General features: G+C 47.4%; 1 protein-coding gene across 2 annotated transcripts in view; it reads right to left on the bottom strand.

Moving 5' to 3' along the window:
* CLPB (caseinolytic mitochondrial matrix peptidase chaperone subunit B) overlaps positions 1-26183 on the bottom strand; it is a 143846-nt gene that overhangs the window by 12277 nt on the left and 105386 nt on the right. For both annotated transcript variants that reach the window (XM_011286604.4, XM_011286605.4), the window contains 4 exons: positions 25327-25424; positions 12570-12684; positions 2482-2559; positions 1211-1266 (listed from right to left, as the gene is read on the bottom strand). In XM_011286604.4, coding sequence (XP_011284906.1) covers positions 1211-1266; positions 2482-2559; positions 12570-12684; positions 25327-25424 — 347 coding nt within the window. The remainder of the gene's footprint in view (positions 1-1210; positions 1267-2481; positions 2560-12569; positions 12685-25326; positions 25425-26183) is intronic.

Below are 26183 nucleotides of genomic sequence, written 5' to 3'. Positions count from 1 at the left end.
TGTGTGCTGCTTCTTGCCTACTGCCTGTCAAGTGGGTCTGCTTTGGGTTTGGTTGGGGCAGAGCACAGCTACTGGCAGAGCCAGGAAGGCTTAGGAGCCTTTAGCCAGTTATTAGGCAGACGGGGGCCAGGGATGTGGCTCCAGAGGACACAGCCTGAGCTACCTTGTTTCTGTGGTGCCAGGCCCTCAGGGAGGTGGCAAAGGGGTGGTGAGGCCAGAAGCAGGAGGAAAGGTGGCCAGGACTCTGCTGCTGCGGCAGTTTGGCTGGCAGAGGCCTGAGCAATTCCTCATTGCCTCAGCTGCAGAGGTCTTCCATAGAAATTAGGTGAGGGCATCTGGGGTCATGGGCAATCTCAGGTGGTGAGCAGGGGGACTTTAGCTTCCACAATGGAAAGACTGGTGGAAAGAAGAATGTCTGGCTTTAGTTGAAGTGTTTCTACAATCTCCAAGGATGGATCTCTTGGACGTTTCTCTCTGCGTGAAAACATTTACAGTCTGCCTAGAGGGTGCCTGGGTGGCTCGGTTGGTTAAGTCTGCCTAGAAAGTCAAATTAAGCAGGTCTTGGAAAGCTAGAGTCTGAATAGATATGGGACAGGGACAGCCTTTTCCTATGAAGAGTCTGTGGGCTTTGAGTCATGGGGCAAAGGGGACTATGACCACACCACAGGTTAGGGCATAAGAAATCATGTTTAAAAGCTCATATACAATGGCGAGAAGCAATAAGGCATCTTCTCATTCTTGTTTTCTTCTATAGGCCCCAAGACTCTAGCATGGTCTTGATGCACTAGACAGTAATAGTATGTTTCTAAAGCTGTTTCCTTGTTCAGCCCGAGTTCCTCAGGTAAGGGAAAGTGTCTTAAATGCTGAGTTATTAGAATCTATTACAGTACCTGGCCAAAGTAGATGCCTGAAAATGTATGGATGAATCTCAGTGGGTTCTCCCAAATGCCCCAGGAAGCAGGCAGGGCAAGGATTATTTTTCCCATTTCATAGATTAATAAATGGAGGCACAAGGAGATTGGATAACTTGCCCAAAGTCCTGGAATATTTGGTAGCCAAGTTGGGGGCCAGAGCTGAGGCCTGCTTCCTGGGTCAGGGCCCATCTTTTTGATTCACTATTGACAGATTCAGAGAGCCTAGAATTTTGGAGGCTAGCAGTAATGGCGAGGTTTCTATGGCCTGCACCTCAGGCCCAGATCCTGGCCCTTACCTTTTTGGCATCTTTGTGCATATATTTGGCTGTTTGCTTGGCCAGCTCTGTCTTTCCTAGTAAGATGGAAGGAAGAGGTGTTCGGTTAGGACCAGATGACTATCTCCTGGAATGAAAGAATATTAGAAATGCATGGACACTGGAAATAATGTATTTTATGGGTGGGAACACTGAGGCTCAGAGAAGGTCGGTGACTCTCCCAATGTCACTGGGAGAATTAGAGGTGGTGCTGAGACCAGAATCAAAGTGCGTTGCATCTTGATTTTTCTGTGGATGGAGACTGAGACTTTTTCTCTATAGCAGCATCCTAACAGTGGGAGGTTGACACTTATAATCCAGAGCCAACTTATCCTTTGAAGCCCAGTGCAAACCTTGCCTCTGACAGGAGCACCCTGACTTCCTGGTCACTGCACTGCATCTCTTTGGACACTCATGGTCTTGCCATCCAGCCAGGCCCTGGAGCCATAGGCCAAACAGAGGCTGGGAGAGGATAAAGAATACCTCTCCTTGGCTTCACAGCCTTTCTTTGTAACATAAAGAAACAATGACAATACCAAAGCGGTGGCTCTAAGGGCCATTTGGTATGATGGCCAAACCTTTGGAAGTCACTGTCTAGTATAGGAAATCAAGTTCTACAGTATCATGGTGAGGTGGCAGTAATCTACATCTAGGGGAGAGCTAGGCCCATGAAGATGCTGAGAGGGGAAGAAGAGACAACAAATGCATGAAACTCCCCAAAACGACAATGGTGGGAGGTGGTGGTGCAGGTCAGGAGTCTGTGAGGGTGGAGAGTGAGGGAGTGAGAATGCCTCAGATAATCCAGCCCAACTGGCTAGAAAAATACCAAACCCATTTGACTGAAACCAATTTTGCTATGCACCCCACACTGTGTTGGCCACCAGGGGCTTTCTTTAGCTTGCTAGAAGGTTATGTCCCAAGTTGTACTAATAAATAAGGTTGGTGTGCTGGGCAGTGGAGGTGGTTCAACTGTTCCCAAAGGGCAGCCTCTGGGGATGCAGAGTGGCTGGACCAGGGCTAACAGACCCCAAAGGGCCTGGTTGTCCAGGTGCATCAGGCCCTATATCACAGCTTCCGGAGGGAGGGGCATCATTCCAGCTGTTCCTAATGTGACAGACAACCCTCTTTCTGGCTCTAATTTGGAGGCAGTTGTTTTGAGAGCGGGAATTCAGAAGTGGGCTGTGTGACCCTGGCCCATAGCAGCTGGGGCTCCCTCAGCACTCCTCCCTACTTGCCGTTCTGTTCCCAGTTACCTATTCCAGATGATCCCAAAAAGAGGAAGACCAGAGGGTGTTCTTCATCGTACCAGCCATTCTCCTTCCTCCGGATCGCTAGGGCCAAACACACAAGACGGGGGGGGGGGGGGGGGGGGGGGGGGGGGGGGGACAGTGAGGGAGGCAGATAAATCAATGACACAAAAGGCAGGATAATTATCACTAAGTATACAATATGTTTTACTGCTCTGCGCCCACTCAAAGTCCTCACTACCATTAGTGCTGCCTAATCTGATTAGCTGGCAAGGCCCCTAGAGACACCTAATCAGGTTAGCATGGATTTGGAAAGCTGCCCAGAGCAGATTTCGGATAAAGTTTTCCAGGATGAGCACTCAGCGTTGCCAGGGAAACTGAAAGGCGGGTGGATGGTGAATGGAGGTGAAGGGGGCAGGGGGCTGGTGAAGGAGAACTGGAGAGGAACTTTAGCTCTCAGAGGGCTGGTTCCACTTCTACTCATGACTGGTGGGAGACTGAGCCTGCCTCCTATGCAAATGCAAGAGACAGAAGCCCATGGCAGGCCCTGAGGGATCTGGGGTATGAGCTCTGGACTCTTTCCCACTTGGGGAAACCAAGACCTAGTCTGCTGTCTGGAAGTATAGCCAAATGTACTTTCTGGAATCCAATCAAGGGTAGTGTGGAGCTCAGGGCACAGAGGGGTGGACCACATGGTTGGCACTGTCACTAACCATGACCTCCATCAGGGAGAAATGGTGCGGGAGTGGGACAGATATGTCCCAAGTTCCCTGGGAGTTCAGCTCTGCCAGAGTGAGACCTGACCTCCCCTCTTTATTTTTTATTAAAAAAAATTTTTTTCCAATGTTTATTTTTGACAGAGAGAGAGAGACAGAGCATGAGCAGGGGAGGGGCAGAGAGAGAGGGAGACATAGAATCCAAAACAGGCTCCAGGCTCTGAGTTGTCAGCACAGAGCCCGATGCGGGACTGGAACTCACAGACCGTGAGATCATGACCTGAGCCGAAGTCAGACGCTCAACCGACTGAGCCACCCAGGCACCCCATGACCTCCCCTCTTTAGGATGAAGTATATAATCAAAGGCTGTGCATTCAAGGTGAGGAAATTAAGTGTTCAACTACAGAGTGGGAGAATCAGGCTCCAGAAGCATCACTCAAGTATAAGAGCAGGGGGCAGAATGAGGCAGAGCCATTAGAAAAAGAACCATTTATTGGACAAGCTATCTGCCGGGCACAACTAGAAAAACTGTCAACATTTTTTTATTACTCAAGACCCACACAAACACCCTGAGAAGTAAAGTATTATTCTTAACTCCATTAAGCTGAGCAGGAAACTGAGGCCAGAGATAAAGAGATTTGACCATCACGTCACATAACTGGTAGATTACTACTAGTTGGCATAGATGGTAGAGTTACTTCTCTCTCTAAACAGGTTTTCTTTTTTTTTTGCTCACATATGGCTGCTTTTAAAAAGTATCCATTCGGACTGCATTAATGGGAACGTGGCAGTCAGAAGATAGAAGGGGACAGAGGACTGTGCAGGGTTGGTCTACAGATGGAACAACATGTATGCTCTGGTGCTCAGAGTGTCAGGGGGAGATTAACAAAGGGATATATGTCAGAAGACAAGGCCTGGAAAACAAGTCAACTGAGAAAGAGTTGATGGCCTTAGGGAAGTGTCTGCTGGTCCTGAGGTACAAAGATCCTGTGTGGTACAATCTGTGACTGGGTTTCAAAGAAGTAGCTACACAGATCAGGGAAGGCTTTCTAGAAGAAGTAGGACTAATAAGGGATCATGAAGGCCAGGAAGGATCCGAAGGGGCAAAGGTGGCCGGCATGACACAGATGGAGAAACAGGAATGAACATGAATAGTTGTGGGTGGGATCAGCTTACCGTCTCAAATACCTGCCATAGCACTTCAGGTCTTTGCTGTGGTCTTTCTCCACTCAATCTCTAATGCTGCTACCTAAAGAACTTTCTAGTTCTGGCCTCAGCAGGAACAGATGGAAGTGCAACCTTTTGGGAGATGCTCTCTGTGAATCATGACGGGGGCCTGAGAAGACACTCAAGTCTAGCTTCTCTAAACTAGCTGATCCAGCCCTATGGAAGGCTTGGTTCTCAGGGGAATCCACTGGCCTCACAGATACCTGAAGGCTGGGAATGACAAGGGGCAGCCCAAGCCTGGCTGAGAGGGAGTCCCCAGTGTCCTGACAGAAATAAGAACCTGTGGGTAGGGGCTTTGGGGAACGTAGAGATACAAGATGGCAAAGGTTAGACTGTGAACATGATGTGTGGATGTGTTTTGGGGCAGGGGTGAGGCAGGGGTCATCTGAAAGGAGTCACATTCTTTAAAAAGTTGGGTGAATTGAGAGTGTAGGCTGAAAAGCTGAGCATGAACTGGGTTCAGGCTTCTTGGGGTTTTGGGGGGAGAGAGAAGTGCCAGGCATCACTTAGATAGGTGGCCTACGGGAATTTGGGATCCTCCAGGTGTCATGAATCTGAGGTTCTGATCTTGATTTCTCTTTCAGGAAAGCTTCCCGATCACTGAGAGTTGCACATTGCTGGGCTATGCAGTTCAAAAGCGCCATGGAGAAGGTGGAATTGGATTATGCCTGGGGCCATCTTTTCCCCTTCTTTTCTAATAATGCACCTGGGAGAGAGCTCTTTATAATGCCAGGCAGACTCCACTGCACAGCTGTCCCTGGCCAATTCTGCCAGACCCAGGGCATGGATCTGGGGTGGGCTTGATCTGGTCCCCCTGTGAAACAGGCGAAATGCCAACCATTAAACAATTACAACTCTGGATATTTCTAATAATATCTGAAGAGAAAAACGACCAAGCAGATGGAGTCCGACAGAATGAAAAATGGAAGCAGCTAGGAAAGACTGAGGAAGGCAGACCTCAGGGTGTGTGGTTGGCAGGGTGGCTGATGACCATGGCTGGTCCTGTTGGGCTGGGGCAGAGGCTGGGACAGAGACCTTGATGGGCCACTTGAGATGTGCCATAGGTATCGATGTTCTCGCTGTGGACCAGCAACAGCAACTTACTCTGCTAGCACTTCCCAGTGTATCAACAACTTGCATAGACATAACTTCATTTGAGCCTCATTATGACAAAGCAGGCAGGGCAGGGAACTTGATTCCCTTCTTATAGATGAGGAAATATGTGCAAAGAAGTTAGGTAACCTATTCAAGTCACACAGGTAAATAAATGAAGACCCTGGGCTTTACCCCAAATTCTGGCTGACTCTGGAGCCTGAACTGGTGCTTCAAGAGTTTAAAGAAAGAAGTTGGCTCTCCCTGGCCACAGCACCTTCTCGTACCCTAGCCTCACCCAGAAAACTGTCTTTTCTGTAGTCTTCCAGTCTGGCTCATTCAGCCTTTGACACATGGCTTCAGGAGCTCCTGTCCTCCAACAGTCTCCTGACAACTGCTCTCTGGGCTAAGATGGTGTCAGGGTCCCCGAGTGGGCAGCTGAGCCCCTTCCCTGGCCGGTCCCATCTCTGTGAGCTCCAACAGGCCCGGCTGCCTCTACACAGGCTGGGCGAGCAGCAGTGCCTCCTTGCTGTGTTCTTCCCCTTAGCAGAATGCCTGCCTTCTCCTGGCCATGCCCACCACCACTGGACCATCTTAAAACTCACATGCAACAACCTTTTTGATTAACTCTACCACCCCACATCTACTCCATTAACTCTCGGGGTCTGTATTCCCTGGTCGACTTTCACCTATGGGGTGGTATAATAGACATGGTAGGAGTTATAGGACCTAGTTTGGAGTCCTGGCTCTGCCACTTACTAGCTGACTGAATCTGAATAAAACACTTATTCCTGCAGAGCCTTATTTCTTCATCTGTGAAATGGGAGTAGTCAGACACATGCTAAGCCAGCCCCACATGTAGATGAAATGAGTCTAGGGTTATGAAGGCACTCCGTAAGAAAGGATAATCAGAAAAGTACAAATAACGGTAGTCAAAGCAGCTGCCGCCAGCTTTGGTATTTTATAGATATCTTTTTCATCCTTATGCTAGTCCTGAGAAGTAGGTATTGTCTCCATTTAAGAGGAGACTAGGGCTCAGTAAGGGGCAGCGTAAGGGGTTTCATCCACCTGTGCCCTTGCTTCCTGGAGGAGGGTGTTCCCTGCTCAGACTGTGTAATCTGTGGGAGCAGATGCTAGGAGTTCCATTTCCTGAGGGACCCTTGGGACTAGCCCAAAGGTGGTATAACATTGCTGACTACATGAATTAATTCTTGGTCATTCTGAAATCACAAGGAGGAAAAAAGAGATGCTTCAACTTCCATTTTACAAACGAGAAGAGTAAGGCCTGACCCAAGAGTTTGTTAGTGCTCCAAATGGTTACTACTACCCTTGGGGGAATAAGGCTTCCTCTCTCTTCATAACCCCTCTCCAGGGAGCCTTTTCCATTTGTGCAGCAAACAAGCTCTGAGTCAGGGGCTGGGATACCTAAAAAGACACCTAAAGTAAGGTCTGTTCCTTTCAGGTGAATGCTGCTCTGCCAACTGTGGGCTCCAAATGGAATGGGAACACTGGGAGAAGTGCAGGAAGAGCCATTTGCATCTGGGCGAGAATGATGAGAGGGGACTGCCAGGCAGTAGGGGTATGATGGAACACTCCAGACAGAAAGAACCATCGTATGCCAAACTAAAACAACAGGAGACAGCTGCCTCTGTCCGGCTCAAGGTTCTGGGGCAGTCTGGGTGGGCTGACTCCTCCTTCCTGATCAGTTCTAGTGATCTAGTGTGGGAGGTTTTTTTAGCCTAACCTGGAACACGTTTGTCCCATGCTTGTGGCATCTCCTATGGGAACGAGTCCTTAAGAGGGACTCCTGTGGTTGAGTCACCTGCACATCTATTAGCAATCTCCTGTCTACACCTTATAGGTTCAAGGAGCACAGCAAGTGCTCAAGAAGTACTTGCTGGATGAGTGGATACTGACTGGAGCCTCAGGCTGAGAGGGTGATGAGAATACAGTTCTATCCTTTTTTTTTTTTTTTAAATGTTTAATGCTTATTTTTATTTTTGAGAGAGAGAGAACAAGAGAGAAACACAGTGCGAGCAGGGGAGAGGCAGAGAGAGAGGGAGACACAGAATCTGAAGCAGGCTCCAGGCTCCAAGCTGTCAGCACAGAGCTCGACACAGGGCTTGAACTCACAAACTGCAAGATCATGACCTGAGACGAAGTTGGACACCTGACCGACTGAGCCAACCAGGTGCCTGAAAACGGTTCTTTTCTTAGTCTCTAAGGATTAGTGTTTCTGAAGGCAAACAATTGCTACTGAGTGGTTAACACATAAAAAATGCAAAGACTGGCTTTTGCGAAACCCCCCAACCCCCGCTCGTGGGTGTACTGGGGTAGGAATCACTAGAAGGATCACCCTTCCAGAAAGAGGACGGGTTGAGAATCTGTGTTGAGGAGAGGCTAAGTGTGAAGATGGGCTCAGGCTTAATTCACTTGAGTTCAGCAATCTTTTATACACCTGTGTGCCCAACCTTGGGGAAAAAGCTGAAGGAGAGGTAGTTCCTGACCTTTGGAGGGAGACATCAAATAGATGCCCTTTGTTAAGTGCAGTGATAAAAGATGTCCGTGGGAAGCCCCAAGAATGGGCCCTCTGTCCAGGTGGAGGGCTAAGGAAGGCTTCCTGGAGATAGCCTGGGTCTTGAGTATCTCAGCAGACCAGGGTGGTCCAGAAAACGAGAACATGTGAAGTGGTATGACGTGAAGGTGGGACTGCAAGCAGTTTTCTAAATTAATCATTGCCACACCATGACTCAGGGATGGCCTGATTATATTTCTCAGCTCAGAAACAGGATCCCAAGAGGGGTCCAGAAAGGTATAGGTTGGGCTTGGGTGATTACATTTTTGGATTGTCAAAAAGAGAAGTGAAGCACGAGACAGTCCACCGTGTGCCACGCAGCCAATGGTGAGATTCTGAATTCGGGCCAGACCCCAGCATGGTAGAGCATTTAAGCTGGCAGAGGTCTCCTGAGGGAGAGTCAAGTGGGAACAGAGCAATGGGTGTTGAGGATGAGCCCCTGGTCAGAGGGAGCTGCAGGGAAGCTTCCAGGTGTGCAGGCTGACCCAGAGCAGAGCTGGGGAATGGCCTATCCACCCAAGGGGCCAAAGGTCAAGTCGTATGTGTGTTGTTATTAATTATCAATATACTCTTGTTCCTAGTATGCTTGTGAGCTACTAGAGGGTAGGCTTACAGCTTCTCTTCTCTCCTCAGAGCATGAGACAGACATGGTGCCCAACCAAACTAATTCAACAAACTGCACTACACATCTACTTCAAAGCTGTGCCAGGAACTGCGGAAACAAAAACGACTGAGGCATGATCTCTGCTTTCAGGAGTCTACAGTCTATTACTTTTGAACTGAGTTAGGCTAAGTAAAAACCAGCCAGAATGTGGGAGATAGGCAGGGCTGGGCTAGGTTGGGGAAAGGGCCAGAAGAAAAGGAATTCCAAGCAGAGAGGGCAGCATCAACAAATGCAGAAAGCAGAAGCAGCTGGTGTATGTAATGCAGAGCTGGGTTGGGGGAGGCATGGTAGAGGAAGGTGGGGCAGCTGCAGGGGTGGGCCTTGTATACTGGTCAGGGCAGCAAGAGCCACTCAAAGATTTTAAACAGGGAAGTTTTTACATTTTACAAAGCTCACTCCAGCTGGGTAGGAGAAGTGGTTATAGGGGAAGAAAAGGAGGCAGGGCGACCAGGGAGGAGGTCACTATATGGTTCAAATGGGAGATCCTGAGGTCCTGAGCAAGGACAGTGGTATTGGGAATGGAGGGGAGAGGGTAAGTTTTGAGACCCGTTTAAGAGGCAAATGCTAGAACCTGATATTTGATGGGCTGTTAGGGGTGAGGGAGAGGGAGGAGGGGCAAGGAATAATCTAAGTTTTTATTTTAGGAGATAAGTGAATAGTGGTGCCTTTACTGAGACAGGAGCACAGAATGTGGACAAGTTGGAGGAAGCAGTGGAGTCTAGTCCTGAATGTGCTGAATAGACAGCTCATTGCTTTTCTGAGAACGGTGGGATGTAGAGTCTCTGAGATCCCAGGAGGTCTGCTCAACAGGGTAGGCATCCTCCCCCTCCCATGACCAACAGTAGCTCTGGGTTCTGTAAGGAGAGCCTCACTTTCAATGCCAAGGTTCTGGCTTGTGGTATGTAGGCTGGCCTTGCTTTGGCTCCAGTGACCCTAGAAGACCAGAGAGGCCATGGGGCCCTAAGCTATGGGATTGGTGCTTTATCTCCTCCATTTGTAAGGCGGTAACTGTGCGCCAGCCTTGCTAGAAGCCCTGCAGCTGGGGATCACACTGATAAATTCACTGTATTACTTTGCACAAATCAATATCCCAGCACTTACCAGGGGTTGATGTGACCGAAATTGGTTTCAGCCAATTCGTGTGGGTAATAAATGGCCATTTATCAAATCAATTCATTCTGCGGCACTTCTCTGGCTGCCCATCCTCATGGTACCCCTGGGGTGCCAGGCTCCACCCAGCCAGTCCCTAGCATATATCTGACGCTAGCCTAGAGGATCCAGAGAAGCCTGGCCTACCCCTCTGGATGTGCGTCTGTCTCCTATACTTGCTTCAGTCTGGAGATCTTGAAGCACTGGCTGCTGCTTGCCTGCCACAAATTCTGGCCCAGAGAGTACCTCATGCTTCACCTGGGTTGGTAGGTGAACATTATCAGATCTTTATCAGTGTGATGACCAGCCACAGGCTTCTCAGCTAGGCGGGCATACAGTTATCACCATACAAATGGAGGAGATACACAAGCCCACAGCTCAGGCCCCAATACCTGTCTGTCTTTTCAAGGGTCACTGAAGCCACAGCAGGGTGAACCTACATAACACAGGACAAGGTGTAGGACCCTCCCAATCCGAGGCAAAGTCTGGGTAACAGAATAGAGTTTTGGGTAGAGGGAAGCTCTCAGGGCAGGCATTCTGACAGCCCTTCGGAAGTGGGCAACTGAATCATTTACTCCGGCTATGGGCCAACAACAAGGAGAGACAAAGTGGGTGGTGCATCAGAGGTTGGTGTAGGATCAGAGGAAGAGGCCAGCCTGGGGCTGAGACTAAGGATCAGTCTCGGCTTGAAGGAAACAACTGTGGGCCTAATTTAAAGAACATAGTGCCCCACTCTAGCTGGTAAACACCTTGACGACAGGGACTGGAAAGAGCATGTACTTTATAGTCAGTCAGTCCTGGATTTGGCTCCCCAGTTCACAGATGAGAAAGCTGATGCTCAAACAAGCCATGTGTTTAGCTGGAGTTGCACAGCTAAAGAGTGCAGACCTGCTATTTTAGCCCACGTTGGTCTAAATCTCTCCTTCCCATGTCCTCCTCTCCCCTCCCTCCAACTTCTTGGAGCATCACATCTTATGGGGCTTGAGAAGCTGGGGAGAAGCAAGAGGTCAGAGAGGAGGAGACAGCCTGCTGGGAAAGGGCTGTGTAAGGAGCAGAGGGAAAACACTATGATGGCAGCTGCAGTGCCGGCCCAGGTGGACAGGAGACTGCTTTCTTAGCTCTCTGTGCAGGTAATGCCTTTTCCATGGGCAACTCCTCTCTTCAGCCCTCAGGAACTCCCAGGGCTTCCCCTCCCTCCACCTCAGCCACAGCCTTGGCAAAGAAGTAAGGTGTCGCCACCTGTAAGGTGGTGGCTGAGAGTGGATGTCCGTATCCAGATCCTAAAGGGCAGCCTGGTGTGGCTTGGGCCTGAGTAGTGGGGCCTGTGTGTTCAAAAAGCTTTCCTTGGCTCCTGTGTATGCCTCTAGGCAGCCTCCTGACTTCTAGCTGGTGAGGCAGTTCTGGTCCGTGGGCTCCTTTTATCCGCTGATGAGGGGCTCATGACTGCCACATGAGTCCCACTGGTGTGTGAGGATGATGGAGACCAGGCTGGGCTGTGTTGCAGGGGTGGCTGCCTTCATTTTTCAATTACTCCTCTAATTGGTATCCTAGGGCTGATATGCTGCTCCAGAATGTCCCAGAGGGGCACCACAATACAACCTGATGTCTTCTTTTATCACTAAGCCTTTATCAGGTGCTGTCTTTGGTAGTTGCTGGATCACATCTGGTGGGGCCAGATGCTTGGAGAGAAGGGGTAAGCAACATGAATAGAATGTCCTGACACCATAGCGCAGAGGTTTTTAAACACGAGCTGAGCATCAGAATTGCCTACACAGCTTGTTAAAAGTTTGCTGGGCCCCACCCCAGAGTTTCTGATTCCATAGGTTTGGGGTGAGGTCTGAGATCTGCAATTCTAACAAGGTCCTAGAGGATATTGATGCTGCTGGTCCAGAGACCATGCTTTGAGAACCACTGCCTGCTTGTTTAAGCCAGGCGTGGGTTACTCTGCCCTTGCCTCATCTGTCTGAGGACAGCTTCAGAGAGTCATGCACCTGAGTCAGAGAAGAGAAGTGAGACCACTATCTTGAGCAGAACCCTAGTTTTATAATTCTCTCTAGTGGGGTCTGCATGGGCAGAAGGGCCATCAGAGTAGGGATTATACCAGAGAGCATTCCGGCTCCCAGTATGGGACCTAAGAGCTTCTAGGGTCAAGAAGAAAGCGCTTAAGGCTTGTTCAGGGTATTTCTCCTAAAACTGAACCAGATGCTGACAAAAAACACTGAAAAGTGGCAGAGTCCCAGGCTGGGAGACAAAAGACAGAAGTTCTAGTTCTGACTCAGCTGCCACATTACAAGTGATGGACAAGCTCTTACTCCTCTCTGGGTCTTAGTCTGCCTACCTGAAAAGTTAGGGGTGGGGACAGTGGACCAGATCAAGGTTTGAGTCAGAGTATAGCAAAGCAGCCTTGAGCAATTATTATGAGTGCTCTGTTTCTCCGCTTCCTCATCTGTAAAATGGGGATTTACCCTAACCGGGTTGCTGTAAGGACTAAATGACAACATACATGAAGAGCTTATCACAATGCCTGGCACACAGAAAGTACACAACAAATGTTAAGTTGTAATGTTAGTCACTTCTGCCTGGTATGGTGACAGCAGGATGCACACCTCACTGCAGCAGACCATGAGCTCCCCAGCCCTTTTCTGGCACCGGCTGGCATCTTGATACTCACCAGCACCCACTGTGGCGATGGCATTCTCCTGGCCAATGATGTGCTCTTTCAGCCGTTGCTCCAGGGGAAAGCGGCGCCGCTCCTCGGCCTCACGCTTCCGCTGCTTCTCCTGGTACTGTGGGGAGAGAGGGCAGGTGGCTCAGGAGCACAGGGCCCAACAGGATCTCAGTTTCATTCTACCCTGTAACTCAGGGGTAAAAAACACAGTTCTGGGTCTCCAGGGGTCCTAATGCACACTCTGGCTCCTGGTCATTGGAGGCTGGCCCAGGCCTTCCCGCTGTCCCCTTGTCCTAGTCCTCACCTCATTCTCCTTACTTCAGTTGGCCACTGCTCAGGAGTCCTGGCTCATCTTGCTAGTAAAATAAGTACTGCTAGTAAAGTAACCCTTGACTCTGGAGTCTGACAGAAGACCTGAGTTTGAATCCTAGCTTTATCACTTATAAGATGTGCTTATCATCTGGAGCAAGTTGCTCCCCCTCAGTTTTCTCATCTGTAAATTGGGGATTAAATATGATGATATACATAATGTGCCTAACATCATGGCTGGCATTCAGTTTTAAGTGCTTAATAAAAATAGGTTATTTCCCTTTCCACTTACCCTCTTGAAAACTTTTCTGGTTTTACTTTTTTTTTAATGTTTGTTTTTGAGTGAGAGTGTGAGTGGGGGAGGGGCAGAGAGAGAGAGGGAGACCAAGAATCCCAAGCAGGCTCCATGCTGTCAGCACAGAGCCCGAAGCAGGGCTCAAAGCCATGAACCATGAGATCATGACCTGAATCGAAATCGAGAGTCAGACGCTTAACTGACTGAGCCACCCAGGTGCCCTGTTTTTCATTTTTTTAAAAGTAAGTTCTACATCCAATGTGGGGCTTGAACTCATGACCCGGAGATCAATGGTCACATGCTCCACTGACTGAGGCAGCCAGGTACCCCAAAAACCTTTTGGTTTTTATTTAAAAAAATTTTTTTTAACATTTATTTTTGAGACAGAGAGAGACAGAGCATGAACGGGGGAGGGTCAGAGAGAGAGGGAGACACAGAATCCGAAGCAGCCTCCAGGCTCTGAGCCGTCAGCCCAGAGCCCGACACGGGGCTCGAACTCACGGACCATGAGATCATGACCTGAGCTGAAGTCAGACACTTAACCGGCTGAGCCACCCAGGCGCCCCCCTTTTGGTTTTTAAACCAGAGCTATGAACACCCTCCACTTCCATGATACTGCATTTCAATTAAACACGATTATTCACTAATTGCTGTCTGTTTTGTCCTGTGCATGCCATGATGGAAAAGGCAGGTGGAGAGGAGGACTAGAACCCAGAGGGTTCTAGTCACTGCTGAGTGCCTGGTATGTCTCTGGCCCTGGGCTTGGTCCACTTCAGGGAAGGCAGAAGGAGGAAGCCTGAATATGATCACACTGCAGGGAAGAGAGGAGAGCCAGGCCTTGTCCTCAGGGAGCTCTAAGTGGGGAGGAAGGTGAGGCAGGGCCTGTGCACAAATATTTCTCAGGCAGTACTGATCATTTTCCTCCAAAGCATGTGTGCCTATTTCTAGCCTATACCCATCTCTAAAAAACAAACAAACAAAAACCTCCCACTATTGAAAACAAATTTGTTGCATGTTTGTGACTCTGTCCTCTAAATCTATTTATGAGCCACCTGAGGGCAAGCGCTGTCTTTTACTCCCTGCATGAGTCCTGACACAGTGGAGGCAGCTGGTGAATGTTTGCAAAAGTGAATTTGATGATAGATAAGAGGAAAGAATTGACAGCTAAACAGGGTGGCACAGGAGTCCGGAGAAGGAAGGATATACAAAGCCCAGAACATTCTGGGGAGGCTTCTGGGTGACTGGAGGCTTGAAGCTGGAGTACTGTGCCAGGCAGCAAATGGAGGGCTATCTGGGGGCCAGGCAGGGAGGGTGAGTGTGCAGGTGGGATGATAAAGTGCACATGGAGCAGGGTGGATGGTGGAAGGGAGCAGGTCTTGGACTGGGAGAGAGAGACATGGATCTTTAGGAGGCTCCTTTCCCCTAAGACCCTGTAACACTGACAGCTTTCTAGAAAGAAAGCTGCCAAGGAAAGGCCCTGTCACAAAAGTTGTGGCTACAGATTGCTCTTGCAGGCAGAGTGGATGAAAAATACCTGCTGCTTGGGCAGTGTTTTCCTGTTACAGTAGTGACCTTGACAGAAGTTAAAAAAAATAAATAGCAAACAATCCAATTTTGGCTGTTGCTATCAGTCTGTAACTGAAAGCTCCCATCAGTCCTGGGTTTCATATGGAGCAATAATTCGGCGCCAATCCCAGTGGAGCGACGCTTGCCGGTTGGAATCCAGAGTGTCACTGTGCAGCTCCCTCAGGCGCCACATACATCACCTGGCTCTGACGACTCCACCATATATCTGCCTCCTCCTCCTCCCTGCCCACCCAGCCCCTCTCAGCACTTAGGTCCACTGGGCTGGAAGGCTCTGATGGTGACATGTACACATACTGCCTGGTGCTGCATTGGCTAGTGGCCTTGCTGGCTTGTAGTCAGGCAGGCCACAAAAGCAGCTTGAGGCAATGGAAGCTGACTGCCAGGGTTTGTTGAGTCTGCTTCCCTTCCTTCTCCTAGTGATGGGTCTCAGAGTATTCCTGCCTCTGAGCCCTTGCTCACACTGCTCCCTCACCACAAAAGTCTTCTGCATTCCCATCTACACGTGCCCTGGTGATCTCAACCTAAATACCACATTGTCTAAGGACCCTATCGTAAGGCTTCATGCCTGCCCCTGGGACCTCCAGAGCACTTATTTAACTGCCTGTTTGTCTCTCCTTACTCAACCATGAGGTCCTTGGTGACAAAAACCATGTCTTATTCATCTCAACAGCTCCATCACATAGCAAGGGCCTGGCTCACAGAAGGAGTCAATACATGTTGCCAACTGAATGAGGTTACTACTGGTTGTGGAGAAGGGGCTGAGTGCCGGGAACCATACAAAGGCACTGCCCTCTAAAAACAGTGTCTTTAATTGTTACAGTTGTCCCCACCTGAAGTTTGTCTCCTCTTCTGGCTCATAGTGGGGCAAGCTGTGTGGCAGAAATAAGCAGCTCTGTTCCATGAAGACCTGAATTCAAACTTCACCTCATCCACTTACTAGCTAGCTGACCTTGGGGAAGTTCATTCAACTCCCCGAATTTTCATTTGCTCATCTCTAATAGGGAGACGGTGACTCACACCCACCTTCCAGGGTCCTGGTGGGATGCTGGGGAGAATCAGGTGAGATAACATACACAAAGAACTCGGCAGAGTCTCTGGCACATAGCAAATGTATAGCAGAAGTGGTAGTGTGAGAGACTTAAGCAGAGAACACAGTAGCTGGCCCTTGGAAGGCCTTTGATAAACGTTATTTCTCTCCTTCACTGCATTTTGATAATTATTTAACCCAGTGCTTTCTTGGAGGTGGGATGGGGACACAGGAACCCTTTTAACTAATTTAACCTGTATGGGTTCCACAGATGAAGAGTTGCTCTGGCTCAAGCAGAAGCTAGGAGCCTAGTCCACTTAGATGCCCCACTACCCCAGAAATGGCTCTTGAGGCTCCCTCCTTAGGAAGCCTAGGTCTGTAGGGTACAGTCTCAACACCAGTGAGGTTCTGGGGATACCTCCAACTGCACAAGGCAGCTCATCTCTGCCTGCCAGTTTTCCTTATGTGTTAGAAATTCAGCCTCTAGGTGCTTTCCATGCATTGATGTGTGGGGCCTCACAGAACATATCTTTTTCATTTGTCACAGGCAACATGACTTTTCTTGCCACTCTGTTGGTTTGGGTAGGACCCTGTGGTCTTCCTAAGTCTTCTCCAGGGAAACATTTCTACTCCTATAACTCTTCTCTGATGTCATGAGTTTAGTATTCCTGTTATTTTCTTGGGCAAGGGTAAAGGGTCCCTGGCTTTTATGGGGGTGAGTATAGGGAAAAGGTTATACTGTGATCTGGCCGGTTTCTCAGGAGCTTACTAGATGGTCCCGGGAAAGATCCAACCTGTGGCCTAAATCAGGACACATCCTGATTCTCCCCCAGCCTGGAGTTCTCAATATCTATTCAGAAAAACTTCTGAAAATGGATCGGACTTTTTGATAAAAATATATAGGATGCTGGGATTAAACCAGGTTAAAGTTTACTGCTTCATGCTCTTTTCCTAATGCTTAGCACAGAGTTTGTATTTTTTAAAAAATGTGTTGAATGAAAGAGTGGCCTTTTTTTTTTTGAAGATTTTATTTTTTAAGTAATCTCTATATCCAACATGGGGCTTAAACTCACAACCCTGAGATCAAGTATCATACTCACCAACTGAGCTTGCCAGGCACCCCTGAATGAATGGCTTTTTGAGGCATCAGCTATGAGCCCAGGCTTGTGAAAGAACATAGGAAAGGAAAATATTTGGTCTGGATATATTCTCTTTGGGGAAGGAGAGAAAGATGGGAGAAGGCACTTGGTAAGGGCTCCATAAATGTAGGCTACTACTGTTTCCGGCTTTTTGAGGAGATGGAGAGGAAGCCTATAGGGACTGAGGTCGAGGCCCTGCTTTGACACAGTTCCACTAGAGGAGAAGATAGGGCAGGTGACCCAGCCTGCAGAAGGAGAGGACACTGGGCTGAGAGCACTAGGAAGAAACCACCCACAAGAGCAGAAGTGGGGGAGTGATCATCTTCTTAATAAAAGCCACATGCAATTAGCTTCAGAAGTCCTCACCTGGAGCCGGCAGCAACCAGCTCCCCATGCTGCATCTTGGCGGATAATCGTGGCCACTGGTTTCTATCATTCTTGATTTAATATGGCACCCCTCCTGGCTGTGAGTGCATTTACAGGAAAGGGCTGGGAGGCTGGGGTGAAGCCTAGCTGCACGCACTCAGCGGTGGGTAGCTGGGATGAGTGGTTCTTTGGGGGAGGGTTACAGGGAGAAGGGGTATGTCAGGCAACCTATTATTGGGTATCCCTCAAGGAACAGGTCTGACAATGAAAGTGGCAATGTGTTCACTGAAAGGGCAGCTGAGGTGAAGGTGGGAGTGGTGAGTAGACAGAATGAGACCCTGGGCAAGCATGCAATAGATATGGAGGAGGGAACAGAAGAAAGGCCAAACTACCATTTACCTCTCATGGGAGGTCAGGGTCACAGAACCCACTTAGGTTGCTCTCAGATATACTCAGATATGCCCCATGTTCCTGACGCTGACCCCAATTCGCATCTCAGGGCTTCTCCCATGCTCTGAAGCTGCAATGACAGAAAGGACTTGGTAAGAAAGTCACCAAAAGGACAGGGGGCAACAGATGAGACTAGGGTCAGGGGATGATGGAAAGAACGCTGAGTGGGGAAATGACGGTAAGAGGAGCCCAGGAGGTCCAACAAAGAGGCCTGGAGGATGAGAGAGGCACCCAAGGGACTTGAAAATCTCTTGAACTAGCTCATAAAGTATACATCCCTGTAGAGAAAGTTAGGGCACATAGCAGGTATCACTTCCATTACACTCAGTGACCATTATGTCAGCATCCTGGATTCCATTGTCTTTTCTTCCAGCCCATCCTCCTTGCTGCCAGAGTGATGTTTCAATATGTAAATCAGATCATGTCACTGTGCAAATAGCTGGGTTGATTCAAAGAGTGGTGAGAGAAGGTTAAGAGGACTGGCTCAAGTGAGAAGATGAGTTGTGTTCTTAGTGCATCATATCAGGAGGCACAGGATGTTGATTATTTTATAACTGGTGATGTTGACTTTGATCACTGGGTTAAGGTGGTCTGTGCCATGTTTTTCCACTACCGTTTTCCCCTTTGTAATTAATAAGTATCCTGTGGGGTGAGGATCTGAGCCTATGTAAATAATCCTGTTACTCCTCAAACTCTCACTCACTAGTGTTAGCATCAATTGCTGAGTCTCATCTGACTGGAAACCAGCTGTTCTAATCCTCCCAGCCATAAGAAGTTCAGTGTATCTCTTCCTCCTCTGCACAGAGATGAAGTACATTAAAGCATGGGTCCACCGGTAGCAAGTAATAGAGATAGAATGCTAACCTTTGCAGTCTGGCTCTAGAGCTTGCACTTTACACCCTGGAGATAAGAAAAGACCTGTTTCCTGCCCCAGGGAGTTCACAGTCTATTTAGGGAGATGAGACTTAAAACACTAATCTCCTATTCCTACTTTTAGCATGGGGCTACCTAATGATTTTATTGAAATAAACACCAGAAGGTGTTCTTGCCAGAAATGTGTAATCTAAATGTAATCATAAGGAAACATCAGACAAACCCAAACTGAAGGACATTTTACAAAATACCCAGCTTGAACCCATTAAATGTCAAGGTCATGGAAGACAAGGAAAGACTGAGGAACCATTCTAGATTAACAGAGACTACTAAAGAGATATGAAACTAAATCCAATTTGGGATCCAGAATTTTCTTTTCTTGTAAAGATAGTCATTGGGACAAACTGGTGAAGTGTGAATAACACTGACAGATTAGTTAATATCAATATTAATGCCTTGCTTTTGAGGACCGTACTGAGGTAAGAAAATGTCCTTTTAGGAAATACAAGTATTTAGGGATAAAGGGGCATCACGTGTGTAACTTACCCTTAAACAGTTCAGAAAGAATTACCTCTCTCTCTATATATATATATAATAAAGCAAATGTGATAAAATGTTAACAATTGGTAATGTGGGTGAAGAATTTACAGAATTCATCGCACTATTTTTGAAATTATGTAAAAATAAAATTAAAATAAATCAGGGTAATGCTTACCCCTGGGGGATGGGCAGTGACTGGAAGTATAAGGTAGGTTTCTGAGTGTCTATAATGGTCTGTTTCTTGATCAGCTGTGTTTAGCTTGTGAAAATACAGAGAGCTATATAATTAAGATATATGCACCTTATACAAGTATATTTCAATAAAAACTTATTTAAAAGTTAAAAACAAAGAAAAGAGAAAGCAAAAGCTTGTCCTCATAAAGCACATAGCTCCGTGTCTGGCCCACTGTAAAGCTGCAATGAAGGTCAGATGGTGCTGTCATCCCCGTAAGGCCAAGCACAGGGCCAGGCATGGGGCACATTGGCACTTGAAATGAGATGCAGCAGGGAGCAGGCTGGGCAAAGTGGGGAAAGGGTATCACTTCACCCTATGACAGGAGCAAGATAACCCTCTTACTCTCCTGTGTACCTCACCCCTTGTCTCCAAGAGGGCTTTCCTCAGCACCCAGGTTTACAGCCCAGAATGCGGGCCCAGGGGAGCACTGCATCCCCAGCTATCCCTGAAGCAAATGAAAAAATATGGATACAGGAAATGTGCTTGTGATTCTGTCACTGGGATATGCAAATAAAATATATATGATAGGCCTATCTGCCTAATATTCCTGCCAATTCATTCTCTGGGTGTGATTAAAATGAGCAATAAATTCCTCGTGAGTCTCGGCGGAACGAGGATCCGGGAGTGGAGATGCGGGCTGGCACCAGCACGTCCCCCTCAGCTGAATATTCATCATGGACTAGCTCCCCATATTTTTGTTTTATCTGCCATCGTGTGCACAGAGATATATTTCTACCTCTCTCCTTCGTCTCTTAGTTAAAACATGAAAATGGTCTAAGCTTTAAGTATTAAACTCTCCATGTAACGAAATCCTTCAAAGTGAGATCACAACTACCTTCTCTACGAAGCCTGCCCTGCTCATTCTGCCTGAAGGTGATCCATGCTTTCTTGGAGCCCCCACAAACTCTCTGTGGACCCCTCCTAACATACAAATCAGTCTATAGGTATCAGAACCAAGGGTGCCTGCCTCTCTCCCATCCTCCATTTCCAGATGGCCAGCTCAGAGGACAGGGGCTGGGGTTCATCCACCTCTGAATCTTCTTAGGGGGCCCAAGGAAGCTTCTGCACAGAAAAAGCAGAGAAACTGAGCAAACCGGCAGCAAGGAGAAAATCATGTAGGCTACTAAAGGTGACAGAGATTCTTTGGGGTGCATGGGTGGCTTAGTTGGTTAAGCATCTGACTCTTGATTTTGGCTCAGGTCATGATCTCATGGTCCAAGCCCATGCTGTCAGCACAGAGCCTGCTTGGGATTCTCTCCTCTCTCTCTGCTCCTCCTCTGCTCACGCTCTCTCTCTCTCTCTCAAAATAAAGAAATAAACACAAAAAAAAAAAGTGACAGAGATTCTTAGGTAAGTGACACATTTTAAAAGGCAGAATGAAATTAAAAATTAGGCTTATGGATAACTTGAAAATGGGAAAATTTTCAAGAAATCATATTAAGCAGGGCACCTGGCTGGCACAGTCAGAGGAGCATGTGACTCCTGATCTCAGGGTTGTGAGTTCAAGCCCTATGCTGGGGTATGGAGATTACTAAAAAGAAATAATAATAATAATTAAACTTAAAAAAAAGAAATAATATTAAGTGAAAAAAAAAAGCAAATTCCAAATATGGGACTAGGATCATAACTCAAACACCTTCAGGGCCAGGTAGGAAATATAAATGTCTGTTAGGCTAGCACAAAATATAATAGCGAGCTGGGAGGAATCCACACCCCCAACCCTTACGGGGTCACATTTTTAATAAATTCTTGGACTGTTAAAATAAAACATGGCTGCAAGTTTAAGACCCCTGTATGTACCGTAGGCTATCAACCAGGTTAAAAAAAAAAGGCCATCTATATACATATATATAGGTAAGGTTCAGAAAAGGCAAAAAGGCAAATATAGTATCATGAAAGTAAATCCTCTGATTCATACCCCAATAGTTACTTTTAACAACTTGATTTTCTGTTAAGTATCTGCTTTTCTTTCAGCTTCAGTTTTCCCATCTATAAAACAGGGGTAATAAGAGCTGCTTCAAGGATTTGTTAGAGGGTTATAAAAAATGCAGAGCAAGCACCTGGCATAGTACCTAGATGCACTTGATAAAAGATGCACTTAATAATACCTACTATTATTATAAATAATTAAAAATATTAATAGCGATCACATATTGATAGTAGGGCTAAAATGTTCATTGAAATTCAGCTCAGTTGCCCTGTTCTCCAGTGAGACTGCCTTGATCTCCCCAGGTAGGATTCGAAGCCACCTCTGGATTCCCACAGTCCCTGGGCTTCCCTGGTTCACTTTCATGGTTCACTTGCCTGTCTCTTCATCAGACGGTAAGCTCTTTGAGTGTTTCACCCACCTGTCTTCTTCTTACCTAGCCCAGAGCTTGGCACACAGACATTCATAAACATGTACTAAATTATTTAATTCTCTTCAATTTACTTTCCAAATATTCTATAATGACACATATGACTTTTATACTTACACATTTTCCATAACGAACACGTATTTGACTACAGAGTGGAGAAGGCTGGGCTGGGAAGCAGGAGGATGCTGGGTGCATAGAAGGAGAGTAAGATAAGATCGGAGTGGCAGTCACCCATGTCTAGACAAAGAGCCAGGAGATGAGGTCTCAGCTGGAGCCTCAGCACCCTCCAGGCCTGAGTCATTAGGTTATAGACGTAAGGCCTGAACTCAGAGAGGATCAGTTACTGCTTACTTACTGGCAAAGTGGGACAGAACCAGGTCTATAGCAGTGTTCTTCCCATGAAGCTCTGCCTCATGATTTTGAAGAGGTAGTGTTTTTTTGCAGCTTAGAGGAAAAAAAAAATCAGAGAAGAATGGGTGACAAAGTAGATGCTGAGCAACTGAAAGACAATGCTAATACCCAAGGAGAACTGAGGGGTGACAGGACTGTACAGCAATCAAGGAGAGATGCTCAGTGGACAGTTGGGACATTTCAGACCAGATGAAAACATAAAGTACAGAGAGGTGACAACAGAGAAATAGTCTTCCATGGAGAGGTTACAGAACCCCAAGCAGTCTCTACGTGGTTTTCCAGCCTCTAAAGGCAGCCCCGTGCACTGTGTGACAGCTCTGTTAGGGAGCTCCTCCCGATAGCTGCCACCGAGCCTGGCTCTGTCCCAGCTCTGCCACTGAATGAATCTCCCCCACCTCCCCCCCCACCCTTTCACTCACAGCTATTCCTGTGTCTATATGTGGTCTCTCCTTTCTGGGCCTGATGTCCCCACTGCCTTTGGCTTTTTCTCTGGCATAGTTCCTCTTTCCCCTTAGCTGCCCTACTCTGCACAGATTCTAAGAGCTCCATGTCTACTCAGAAGGTAGTGTCTGCGATTGCCCTCTGTGGTCCAGAAGGGTCTGACTGGAACAGAGGAACACAACCACCATTTATTTACTCGGGACACTAGCCTTGTACTAACATGGCCAACATCAAGCCACTTCTTAAGCAGCCAAATTTTGTTAAGGATCCCACAGCAGCTCTAACCCCTCCACCTATGCTGGCACTAAGAGACTTGCCCTATGTCAGACCACCTGACACACCATGGGTTCTCTTGGCCAAGTCTAGGGCATGGTCTCATGGGACAGCTATTGCACCTGAGGGATGACGGGAGTGCAGTCCAAGGTTATGTGAAACACGTTTAGGGATATCTTTAAGGCACCTGGGCAAACTGACTCTACCTCTAGGGATATTCCTAGGGATGGAAAATCTGAACAGAGAGGAGGGAATTACTTGCTCTCTAGGAATTTTCACTCTTGCTGGTCCCAAGCACCCCTCAGGATATGCTGTGAAAGCCCATCTCCCTTCCTACCTCCTCTCCTCTGGAGGAAACTACTGCAGGGTAGTTACTAGGGCTCCCAGGGAAACAAACTATATGGTTAATTCTGGCTGCCAGACATTTCCAGTCTCCCCCTTGTAGGCACATGGTAGAATTACTCTCCTTGGTCCCTTGTGATTGGGTGGGAACAGGGATTAGTTCTGTCCAGTGAGCTGTGGGTGGAAGGGTCTACTTCCAGACTGGGGATTTAACTGCATATGCAAGACCCTCCAGAGCATTCTTCTCCCTCTGGCAAGCAACCTGCCAACATCCCAGAGGGTGGCTGCAATGCCAGTCTGGTCTCTGCAGGCCTTTGATGAACAGAGCCCCCACTGTTGACCCATGATGGATAGGCTGCATGAGGCCAAAAATAAATGTTTATTGCTTTACACCACTGAAATTCTGGGTTATTACAACATAATCTGGTTTATCCTGACATGTAGACAACTGTATACAGAATAGAACCTTAGAAACCATTCTGTCCAATGTCTTCATTTCACAGAGGTAAATTGAGCTTCAGTGAAAGCAAGTGCTAGCCCAACATCACCCAGTTAGTGAGTGGTAGAGTTGGGATCACAACCCGTATCTTGTCTGTTTCAGTCCAATGACCTAAGTGCTCTTACTCAAGACACAGAGAATATCTGCCACTAGGTGGGACCTGTCACACTGAATCATCTCAAGGTACATCAGCCAATATGCCAATAGAGACTCCATGATCCTGGACAGAACACAAGAATGAGAGTCAGCAACCAAGTCTTCCAGTTCCAGTCCTACCACGGAACCTATCACCTGACCTTGTATTCAAGTCTATTAGCTTAGGTTTGACACTAACTCACTCTGGGACCAAAGTCATGTCACATCCCTCAGCTCTAGTTTCCCCAGGAGTAAAACGAGTCCATTGATTTAGGCTTCAGAGATTTAAAACGTGTGTTCACAGCAGAGCCTCCCCTGAGGCTGCTCAGGGGAGAAGGGCTAGGCCAGTTGGGTGCAACTCTGGTCCACTTCTCCTCAACCACAACATCTTAATTTCCTCTGACTTAATTGTTTAGGCTTTGGTAAAATTTCTTACCACCGGACTTGACAATTTCTGAGGTCCCTGGCAGCTCTGAGATTTGTGATTCTAATGCCTGGACTCTGCCAAGTAGTTCCTGAGTGATAGCTCAGTGGCTGGGAAGAGCAGAACGCTGCCTGTATTTAGGGAGCTCAAAAGTTTGGTTGAGAAGATCAAATTAAGATGGAGATTTTTTTGGCTCAGACTATACCAGGCTCTCTGGACTGTGTGTGGAGGGGAAGGGTCAAGGGAATGGTTCTGAAAGGAGGGATGATGGGAAAGGATTACTTGCTGAGGTTATAGAATACATAACGACTGAAGAAATAGTACTTGGGCTAAAGATTTTGTCTAACTATCCTGGTCCTATGAAAAGGAGCTAGAAGGTCTATTAGCTCAAAAACTGAATTTGAAGATTAGTCCTCAGAACCCAGAAGTAGCCCAGGCCTCTGCCTGGTCATGATAAGGGTAGCTTCCTATTCTTATTAAGACTGGGGACTAGATTTATGTATGTGTTTATATACACACTATGTGTATGTATATATAGATACATACGTGTGTGTGTGTGTGTGTGTGTGTGTGTGTGTGTGTGTGTGTATTTTTTTTTTTAGAGAAAGAGTGCAAGTGAGCGAGAGGCAAGAGAGAGAGAATCACAGGAGGGACAGAGGGAGAGAAGGTGAGAGAGAGAGAGAAGGGGGGCTCACCCAAAGAGAGAAAGAGATGTGGGGCTCACCCAAAGCGGGGCTTGTGTTTTACCCAAAGCAGGGCTCGTGCTCACCTGGAGTAGAGCTCAAGCTCACCCGAAGCAGGGCACGAGCTCACCCGAAGCGGGGCTCAAGCTAACCCCATGTGGGACTCGAGCTCATGAACTATGAGATCATGATCTGAGTCAAAGTCAGATGCTTAACAACTGAGCCATCCAGGCTCCCCCTGGATTTGTATTAAAACAGACAATAATCACCTAAGGAGTAGTGGCCTTTGGTGTGGAGCCAGACATCATTTAATGAGCAAAAGATTAAATGCAGCATGGAGTACTCATAGGCCTTCTCCTTTCTCCGAAATTTACCTTTGCCTCCGAAGTCCTTAGAAGCTTCATCACCTCCCCTTCTCGGGCATAATCCAAAGGTGTGTGTCCCATTTCATTCCTCTGAAGGGGGTTGGCTCCTGGCAGGAAGAAGAAAAGTAGTTAAAGACTCTATGAGTGATCATTGGGGCCTCAGCCTTCCCTCAAAGGTGACTTGGGCCCTGATTTCAAAGTAAGGAATTCCCATGGAAATAGAGAGCAACAAAACCCTAAGAGATTGTAGAATGGTGTGACAAACATCAAGCTGCTCTGACAGGAGAGTTCTTAATTCTGACACAGAGGTCAGGGTACTGGCGTTCCTACATGCACATGCACATATGTGCAGAAACATACTACCCACACTACCACCACTACCCACACATACATGTGTTATGTACGCACAGGTGTGCTCTATATACACACACAGAAAACACACACAGCTGAATATGCTAAAAAATATACCAAAGACATAAATATATCCTAATGCCAATGCATTAGTCATTAACAAACTCATCTGCATACAGATGAATATTCATTAATAAAACCATATAATAGGGTTCCTTTCTAAAGCACAGACTTTCTGAAAAAAGATGAAACAGCCCCCTTCTTTCTGTTCTCCACTCTTCTCTCTTCTTTAATGTCTTTTACCTCTGGTATTTCTTGCTTACTAGAATTAGCTGAGTCCTCTGGAAGGGAGTGGGCATTACCAGGAACCTGGCTATGCTAGCCCCAAGGTTTGATGCCCTTACCAATTCCAACTGTTGGTGACTATGTGCATGTGGGGAGGCATTTCTTTCTGTATCAGTTCCTGTGGTTGGAGGACAAAGAACCTGAAGTATGATAAAAAGAAGGGGTTTGCT

This window comes from Felis catus, chromosome D1 (genome assembly GCF_018350175.1).
Source record: "Felis catus isolate Fca126 chromosome D1, F.catus_Fca126_mat1.0, whole genome shotgun sequence".
Classification (NCBI taxonomy): Eukaryota; Metazoa; Chordata; class Mammalia; order Carnivora; family Felidae; genus Felis; species Felis catus.
The sequence above is the reverse complement of the archived record's forward strand: the minus strand, read 5'-3'. Positions and strand labels throughout refer to the sequence as shown.